General features: G+C 42.3%; 1 protein-coding gene across 1 annotated transcript; it reads left to right on the top strand.

Moving 5' to 3' along the window:
* The first annotated feature begins 2,047 nt into the window (after nt 1-2,047).
* On the top strand, nt 2,048-5,279 carry LOC128425211 (urea transporter 1-like). Its single transcript, XM_053411745.1, has 8 exons — nt 2,048-2,195; nt 2,863-3,052; nt 3,226-3,354; nt 3,859-4,018; nt 4,251-4,422; nt 4,634-4,768; nt 4,851-4,900; nt 5,010-5,279. Exons 1-8 carry the CDS (start codon nt 2,048-2,050, stop codon nt 5,277-5,279), a joined length of 1,254 nt encoding a protein of 417 aa, XP_053267720.1.
* Nucleotides 5,280-10,512: the final 5,233 nt, after the last annotated feature.

Raw genomic sequence — 10,512 nt, 5'->3', positions numbered from 1 at the left:
ATTAGCTGCCGAGATGAAGAGAGCCGGTTCGGACTTCGCTCCAGGCAGGCGTCCCACAGAAAAGAGACAGGAAGGAAAGACCTTTTTTATGTCTTTAATATCGGGAAGAATAGACTACGTAAGGTCATGCAGTGGATTTTTTTTTTTAGATGAAGCACGTCTATATACTGTCTTTAACTTAACAAGTAGCTGGTGGATAACATCTGTGAATTATTTTCATCTCAAAGAGGTAAGAAAAACCTATGTCTTCAATTGTTATTATATGATATAAGTTATATGAATCTTAATAAGCAGAGAGACGCAGTGTGCCTTCATTTAGGTTAAAGTGCTTTTATATTAGTCAGAAATAATATAGTGGAATTTGTAAATTAAATTACTATATGTATTATATATTCTCCCAGTCTGTATTACCTAATTATAAATTGTAATTATTCACAAATTAGAAGTAGCAAATGAGAAAATTTCTTAGACTTAAATTATATGAAATATCAGTCTGGATGCAGAGTCCCTTTAAGAACCTATTTATCTGTTGACTGATTTATTGATCAATTGAATCAGAGTGAACTGCTTGATTGCTGTTTTCACTGTTGAACAAAGAGATTGGGTGAATTTAATTTGCATACGACTCAACAAGCCACCCTGGTTCTAATATGAATGCATGAGCATGGACCTGGAATGCAAAATTGAATGTGTGTGACCTAATTATTTTTAACAAAAGCAGTAATCTGCAGAGCTGTGAGGAAAAAAAGGAACTTGCACCGGAATCATCAAAACACTCACACAAAAGGAAAGTCATCCACACAACACAAAGCAATCATGAAGAAATGAAGATTTGCAAAGTAACAACACGAGGTTCACAGTTTACAAGAGATGGAACTGATCATTTGCAATCTTAACTTTATCTGAAAAAGTTTCTGTTGCTTCCATATTTGTTGACTCATAAGAAGCATTGTAGCGCAGAAGAAAAGAAGCCACCAGCCGAGCAGGAAGATCATGAGCTCCTCTGCTCAATGAACAACATAAACACACTCAGACTATCGTGCAGAGCACTGCGACTGAGGATGCTGACGGTAGCGGCGGGGAGCTTTTCTGCAAATCTGCTTTGATCACTTCTTCAGAAAATGTAAAAATAAAATGCATTGAAAAAAACTATGGGGCAAATTGGCAGCGAGGTTTGGATTTGAACTTGCGCTTCTCTGTTGGAGCTGTTCCCTCCTCAGGGAACAAAGAGGTTCATGTTCATGCTGATTTAGTTTGTGTGCATGAAGCAAATCAACTTGTGGAATTTGCTAGCGGCAGAGGAAGAGAATATCTGATAATATCTGGGTCTAACTAATGGAGATCAGAGAAACAAAGTTAATGAACATGTGGACAAATGTTGATTAATATCACAGAGATGAAGATTTGTAACTTTGTTAAGTATCAAACAATAACTAGTGGGACTGGGACTGTGGCTGTGTCCGAAATCACTATAATGAGTTTGTATACCCTATATAGTGCACTCAATGTTTCCCACAATGCATCGTGAAAAGCAGGGCACAACCAATCAGTATATACCATCATGCATTGCGCTCATTGCGAGAAGCAGAGCAGAACATTACTGCACAAAGTGAGGCAACACACGTTTATTTCTATATTTAAAGATGATCATTCAACATGTTTTTTACCTGAAAGTATCAATACTGAGTGTAAGATACATGTTTCAAATTTCTATGGGATTTTCAACGGACATCTTCTTCCATCTAATAGTTGAGATATTCCAGTTTGAGCCAAAGATCTGGACGCAAAAAATGATATTTACACTTCTTGAGCCACAGTGGCTCAAAATGAAAAGGCCAACGTGGGCACGGCTCAGACAGAACCTCCACCTGAACCAGGGAGTAATCAGTGCAGATGAGATCTGTTGAGTGTTTCATCTCTGACCGCTGTGGGAAGACCCATGTGGCTTCTTCAATTTCCACAGCCAAATATGCACTTTAGTTTCAACTGAAACTGAAATGATTGTAAGCCATTCGTTTTTCATAAACCTTACACTTCATATCGCAGAATGACAACTGCAATCAACTGTCATAACAGCCGGTTAATGGACGACTGCATCCAGCCGTCATGTGAAGAAGCTCCAGGAAACTTCTACCTCTGCAGAACTGTGGGACTTTTCACAGGGGACATGCGCCGGTGCAGAAAATGGGTGTCAAGTAGGTGTCAAATCTTCTCAATGTATCTTTTATACTTCATTTCAGTAGCAGGGACCAAGCCACAGCATTATGCAATTTAAACTTTTTTAATTTAATGTTGAGGGAAGGGTTGATGTGACTGAGGACACACTGGAGACTCAGTGTAGGGGCTCTGTCTCAGGGATCAATCCACCTCAGCTTATTAGGGGCATCCACAACCTGTACCTAGAAGATGAAAATGACAGGCATACACCATATTGAACACAGAACAGATGAGGGAGGGAGGGAGGTAAAAAGGGGTGAAAGGATTTGAGCTAGGATAAGAGAGGGAGGGAAATGATAAAGGGACCTGGGGGGGGGGAAACAAGATGAAGTGATGTGGGTTAATGAGGATGAGGGAAGTAGGAAAAAGGATGAAGGGATGTGGATAAGGATGAGCAGAGAGACGGGTGAGGTAGAAGGGTGAATGGATGAAGGGAAGGGAAAAGAGTCGAAGAATTTGACACAAGCGGAACATAATGGGTTGACCAATATAGGCTTAACAGGTGGTTAGAGATGTGGTTGAAGCATGGCCCTGCTCCCAAGTTTAATAAACCTAGTCACGTTGAAATATAAAAAAAAATTCAAATTCTCCAATTTGACATTTGAGCTTATCTGATCAAAAAGACATCACTATCATCTACGACAGGACAGAATGTGATGATCCAGCTGCTGGACTGGATGTTACGAGGCATGGCCCAGGTCATGTTTGTCAACAACCCTGTGAGCGGTCTCCTCATCACGGCCGGCCTCTTCCTGCAGAACCCCTGGTGGGCTCTGAACAGTCTGCTGGGGACCCTCGTCTCCACCGCGTCTGCCATCTTTCTGGGACAGAACAGGTGTCATCTCCTTATCCTTATTTGACTTCATCCCAGGGCAAAAAAAAAGATCATTTTCTTCCCAGCATGACACCTCTCTCCCCGAGGCTATGCTATCTTTAGCTTTCACAGTGTGTTTCTAATTAAAGTGTGTCTTGCGCTTTTGTCGGGTACATCTGTCGCTCTCTCCCCAGGGAGGCCATATCAGCAGGTTTGTACGGCTACAATGGAGCTCTGGTCGGCATGCTGATGGCTGTATTCTCTGCCAGAGGAAACTGGTACTGGTGGCTTCTACTGCCAAACATGTTCATGTCCATGCTGTGGTGAGACTTCTCTTCAGACGATGATCTGATTCTTTTGATTGCACACACTGGACATTCGCACACACCAAACAGGAAAGACAAAAAAAGCAGCTGCTTGCTGAGGGCCAGGAGCCTTATTCAAATCCTGGACTGACCTATGAGTCTTTATGATTCCACATGGCACATGTGAAGTTGACTTTGATAACCAGGGGCAGACTTACCACTTGGAATTCTTTTGAAACAAGACTGACAATATCTCCTTTGAGGCCCAACAATCGGGATAGTTCACCCCAAAATGACAATTAAATCATTATCTACTCACCACTATGATCCCCTCTTCACCCCCATATTTAGGGAGCAGATCTTACTGAGTGTGTGCAATTTGGTGCACATCCAGATAAAAAATTGGTGCTCTATGGTTGCCATTTCAGTTCAAAATGTTCCATAGAGCTCTGCCCTTAATGTAAATTTGAAGAATAACACTCTCCTCCCCGCAATAACATATCTACTGGTCTCTGTCCATAGCCCAGTGGTCTCCAGTGCCTTGTCCACAGTTGCCAGCAAATGGGACCTCCCAATATTCACCCTGCCCTTTAATATTTTGGTGTGTCTACATATGGCAGCTACAGCAGCCAATCATCCCTACTTTCCACAGGTATATTCCAGCCCTGCTACACATAAGAATGTACATTTACATTGTTTGGATGCAAATTAAAACTTCTTACTTTTTGTTCTAGGTGGATATCCAGCCACATGACCATCAGCAGCCCCGTAATGACTCCACTGAAAGCCTCGACATCATTCAGGTTTAACAGGAATCACACCTCTAGCTCTTCAAATCTAAATTACTGCCGTGTCTATTTCCCCCACATATGTCATCTCAATTACCAACCGGTTCTAATTGTTTGCAATGTCAGAAAACTGAGGCTTTTCATTCGCAGCTATTCCTGTCGGTGCCAGTTGGCGTTGGCCAGGTGTACGGCTGCGACAGTCCCTGGACAGGAGGTGTCATCCTTCTGGGCCTGCTGCTCTCCTCACCGACTATCTGTCTTCATGCCATGTTGGGCTCGGCTGCTGGCGTGTTGACGGGTAAAAAGACTCATTTGCATATAAATATGCATCATGTCTTCTGAGGCTGCAGTGAGAGCTGTGGCTCCTCAAAGGGCACCATTGAATTATGGTGAATGAACCATGCCATGTTTCTACGAACAATGCTTCATACTTTGTGTGTGTTGACACAATTGTTTGTTTTCAGCAGTTGTTTGCTGTTGATACTGTTCTCCTCTGATGTGTGGTGCAGGCCTTGCTCTGGCTGCTCCTCTCCGGGATATTTACTCAGGGCTGTGGGGATATAACAGCGCTCTGTCCTGTATCGCTGTTGGAGGCGTCTTCTATGTTATAACGTGGCAAACCCATTTACTGGCTGTAATATGCGGTGAGATTAACAAAACGATCACTGTCTTCATATGCCTCACACAAAATGTTTTCCATAAAAACTGTGACATTTTTCTTTCCAGCTCTTTTCTCGGCATACATGACCTCGGCGAGCTCAAGACTGATGTCTGTGGTACAAATAAAACTTTGTTCCCATAAGTCTATAAGCATCATCTGAAAATCCAGATGTCTCTCATATCGTGTGTCACACTCTGCTCTCCCTCGACGTTCTACCCTCTCAGCTCGCATTACCCGCCTGCACGTGGCCTTTCTGCCTGTCCACCCTCATCTTCCTCCTCTTTTCCTCCGAGATCCCGGCCATCTGCAGGCTGCCTCTGTCTGTGGTCTCCTACCCGGAGGAGAATCTGCGCAACCGGAGACGACTGAAGGCCTCACAGGCAGTTCGGCGCAGTGAGCAGGGCAGCGGCCAAGAAGAAGAGGAGGAGAAGGCCCCGCCGAAGGAGAACACAGGGACAGATTACCAGTCGGTAGAGGAGAGAGGATCTGTGTGATTGGAGGAGGCTCTCTTTTGTCCTGAAATGCTCCTCTATAAAGATGTAATTGTTGGGGTATTATGTTGATGTACAGTTTTTGGCATTTCGTCTCTTACACAACAGTGGTTATATAAAATGGCTGACGATTTGTTTTCTAGCAAGCATTTTTATCTTTTCTACCCAGCAGAGGGCAGCATTTTCCAAGGAAAAGCCAGAAACCACAGTGCATACAGAGAACCTGCAAGAAAGCACTGAGCAGATTAAACCGAATGCATGTGTTACTAGCTTTGTTACAAATAACATATATAATGTTAAATGTGAGTTTTTCAATTACGGCAGCTATAACACAAACATTAGTAGGTAAAAGCTGTAAACGGTGTTTCCTTCCTCCACAGAAGGATTGTGGTGATTGCTGGGAGAGGATTTAAAATGCAGCAGGGCTCTTCATCAGCGCCGACAGTGAGCTGTGGGGGGAGAATTTAATAATGTGCTCCCCTTAGCAAAATAGCACCCTCTTCTCTGCCTGGCATCAAACACCTCTGCTTTCTGTACTCCAATCTGTCCTGCTGCTTTCCTCCTGCTTGCCTCTTCATGGCTCTTTTACATTCTCGCTGTCTCTCTTGCTCAATTAAACATCTTTTTATTTTAATCCCTTTGTGGTCATATACCTTTCCTCTCATTCTCTAGTTTTTAAGGACACCCTTTGTCCCTATACCCCTCACACAAGGAGATTTTCTAAGCTCTCCAAAACTCCTGAGATGCCAGCTGATTAAACACACTGAGGTCTGTCTATAGTCTGTGTCTAGACCTACCGTATATTTACATTTATGAGTACATCTCCATGTCTCTAGTGCCATCTGCCTGTCTGTGTATCTGGCCCACCACCACACAAGTCTAGCCAATATAACAGATAAGAGACAGTCACACTCCCAGACATGTGTGGGAGATCTGGTACATCGGAGGGGAGGGCGCTAGACAAGGGGCCGCGAACAACTAATTTTCTTCTCGGGCGATAAAATATGACTTGTTATGACAGGGTTTGTTTTTTTCTTAAACATCTAATGTGCATTTCTTCCTGCCCTTCATTTCAGCCCAGCACCTACTCATATCCAACAGTTTTTCTATTTGATATTCAGCTACAGAGGGAAACTTTCCTCAACTCTGCCACAACTTATTTCCTCTTAACTACTGCAGCCTGTAGGTTAAGCTGACATCAGTCAGCGTGGCCTTTTACACAACGTTGCCTCAGCCGGTGACCTTGGAAAGACCGGATAGGTGTTGGAAGTGGGACGAGGTGAGATGAGGTTGGTGTCATATCCCCTGTGCCGGGGCTGAGTGCTCTTAACTGTGTGAGTCACCTTCCAGAGTCCCCTGCAAGCAGCGAGCACAGCTCCTGCTGAACACAACAGAGGAGAGAGAGAGATGGGGCTGAAGCTGTGAGGGATAAACCTCAACACACAGTCCTGCACACTTGTATAAATACAGAGAGAAAACTAAACATTGGCTTGCGCCTCTGTTTGTCCATTCATGTGCCTGTTGGAAGGAACAGCTAATTTCATAAGACAGTGGCTAGAGAATTATCTAACTATGGATTAAGAGGTTCAAGGGAAGGAAGATAACGGCAGCAGCAAGGAGACAAGAACATGTGAAGTAGATCTAATGTCTATAGACATATTGTATTGGAAATCTTATACTGTGAATAATCCTCTACCAGTGACGACAATGCATTTATTAAAAACAGTAATATTAACAGTTTGCTGCTTATTTCTGACATTTTATGAAGGGTTGGGGCTTAACACAAAGGGTGGATTGAGGTGGATCTGTTTTTTTATCACTTTCTTTATATGGTGAGATAGAAAATTAGCCTTGATGGAGTTTTGCACTCTCAGCACCCATCTAGTGTCCCCTGTATCTTTCTAGTGAATTTGGGATTCACTTCGAGATTCTTAGCCTCAACCAAGATTTCAGTAGTCAACCAGCAGTTATTAGTTCAAGTCACTAGTCGGCTCGTACAATAATGATTTTAGTCTAATCATATATATTTATTTGGAGGGAGGCATCAGAAAAGGGTTTGAGTTCCGACCCCTAACCCTGGCCTACCATATTAGACACTATGGTAAATTACAGAAAAAAAAGTATTATAAGCGTCTGAAAAATTAGAGACCATCTCTGGGGACTTTGAGGTTCATTATCAGCATCTTCACGAGTGTCTCAGCCACAGCAACGCCTCCTCCTCTCATGTATCCTCGATGTCTCTGAGACAACCTGCCAACTTGTCTCTTCAGCACTCTGACAACTTAAGGTGTGTTCTCACTGGGATATTTTCAGCGGTGTCAGACTCAGAAGCGTGACTAGTTTTTCTGCAAAATACATAAATAAAGGATTATGTTTTCACCAGATTGGTATTTCCCATAGTGTAAGACAAAGCTTTGAAACAACATTGAAACCTTCATGTTGGGAAATTACAGAAAACATAACTGAACAATTAACTGAATTAATGAAACATGAACGGCTGCATTTACTCAGTGGAACTTTGAGCTAAATGCTAATGCTAACATTTCCACATGACAGTGCTTACATAATGTAAACCATCTTTATGTTAAAAAGCTATAATGTCCCATTTAGCATAAACACAAAGCAACATTGAAGCTGAATGGAATATATGAAATAGTATGATGCTCATCAACTAAACAACAGGGTGTGAGGATGGTGGAGAAATTCAGGGGATCACCAAAGTTATCACGTCATACACTTCTACCAAATCCCATGTTTATCCATTTAGTAGCTCCTGAGATATTAGATGAAAGGTTGGGGAGCTATCAAAGTAAATAGGAGTCAGTGTTATAATGATATTTCTGTAGTAAATCAACTGACCAACAGAGTAACACTTTTATCCAGAGACAAGCTGCTAACTTGGCTAAAAATCCACACGTTTAGAAAATGGGAAAAGATGATGAGACTTGAACTTATTTATTTTACCTCCGTACGGTTGTGCTGAGAGCTCAACATATTACAACCTAAGGAAACACATGCAAATGGTCAAACACATGCAAATGGCAAAACGACTTCCCAGCAAATAGAAAATGTTCTGCAAATATAAATACTCACAAAATACAACACAACCAAATACTCACAACACAACCGAGTGCTCACAACACAACCAAATATTCACAACACAACCTAATACTCACAACACAACAAAACACACAACACAATCAAATACTCACAACACAACCAAATACTCACAACACAACCAAACACTCACAACACAACCAAACAATTACTACACAACAGAACACTTACAACACAACCAAATACTCACAACACAACCGAACACTCACAACACAACCAAATACTCACAACACAACCAAATATTCACAACAAAACCTAATCCTCACAACACAACAAAACACACAACACAACCAAACACTCACAACACAACCAAATACTCACAACACAAACAAATACTCACAACACAATCAAATACTCACAACACAACCTAAAGCTCACAACACAACCAAATAAGCACAACACAACCATATATTCACAACACAACCTAATTCTCACAACAGAACCAAATACTCACAACCTAACGCTCCCAACACCACCGAATACTCCCAACACAACCACATATTCACAACACAAGCTAATTCTCACGACACAATGAAGTACACAAACGCACATAAAATTGCAGAGATGACAATGAAAGTGTTTCCAGGGGACACTTAAAGGTGATGAACACAGCTGGGACATGCTCGCTATCCCAGCAATAAATGGTCATCATGTGTAATGAGTCATATACACAATCACTATCATAGACAACATATTCAAACAAACACCCGACCCATAAATGAGATTATATGACACATTTAATTGGTAAAAAGATAAAGCACGTTACCATGACGTTTATAAACAGGCATGGTGACAAATAAAAGATCAGAAAGTAGTTTTCCAGTGGATCCTCAACCAACAACAGTATAATAACACGAGGCTGAATGTGAGCTGTCCTCCTACACACCGCCTGACGAGAACAGTGTCTGTGCAGTTTACTGCTTTAATTAGCACGATTCTCTGTGAGAGTGACAGGTTGTATGGGTTTCGCTGAGAGAGAGAGAGAGAGTGTGGCTGTGTGGAGGAAACAGGCCGAACACACAGTCAGACTGTTGCCGTGGGCAGGGAGCAGAATGAGCGCCAAGAACGAGGCTGATTCTGATTCACTCCGTCCTGTGCAATCTGTGAATAGTATATGCAGCAGCTGCTCTGTGGTGCATGACGCTCCGGGCTCGACATGTTCACACCAAATTTGTCTCCCAGTTCCTGTAAGACGAAGGGAGAATCCTCTGGAAACTCCATCCCCCATTGGATGCACGGAGCATCACCGGGAGGAAGCACTGCCATGTATGTGCACTCCCCGTGACACTGATTACCATATCCATGGCTGCGCTGCCGGCTGCACAGTCGGATCTGTGTCGTAATCTCGTAGTATATGTAGTGTCATCTCAAAAAAGACTCTTCTTCAATGGGATTGTCATTCAAGTAGATGAATCGCTGCATTTTGGTTTTTCATGATGGTTTCAAAGTCGACAGGAGAATGTGGGTCTGTGGGATATTTTAAGAAGTTTCTTTTAAATGCTGTATTTAACTCAAATATAACATAAGCCATGGCACACATATCTTCTTCAGTATGGGCTTGGTATGGGACTGCACACAGGGTCAGAACAGGCTCATGTTTCTGTGTTTGATTGTTTGGAAGAGCAGGGGAGGGTCGGAATAGTCCCACCTTGTGTTTTTTTCTGTTGAAAATAAAGGTGTATTTTGTCATATTAAGAGAAAAACAAACCTAACTGTACTGTGCTTGTAGAACCTCAGTGTATGTGGTGATAAACAGTTGATATGGATCTTCAGAATTAATCGAAATGTATCACGATCTCATATAAAATGCACATAGTAAACTAGAGGGATGAAGCGTTCATCATCCTGCAGATTATCAAAATGTTTATGAGCTGACATTTTGATTTTTTTACAGGCAGAAGATATGTGAACAACACATCCAGTTACATAACATGAAGCCTGTTCCTTCCACCGCTGTTATCGTGCTGTCTGTTATCGTGCCTGTCTGTTATGATGCCTCATTTGCATTGATTTGCATTCAGTGTGTGTGTTGCTCTTTTTTTCTGCAGAACTACGGGGGTGGAGGCATTTATACGAACACCTGCACAATCTAATGGCTACAAGAGCCGTTCAGTAAATA

This window comes from Pleuronectes platessa, chromosome 19 (genome assembly GCF_947347685.1).
Source record: "Pleuronectes platessa chromosome 19, fPlePla1.1, whole genome shotgun sequence".
In the NCBI taxonomy this organism is placed as follows: domain Eukaryota; kingdom Metazoa; phylum Chordata; class Actinopteri; order Pleuronectiformes; family Pleuronectidae; genus Pleuronectes; species Pleuronectes platessa.
The sequence above is the reverse complement of the archived record's forward strand: the minus strand, read 5'-3'. Positions and strand labels throughout refer to the sequence as shown.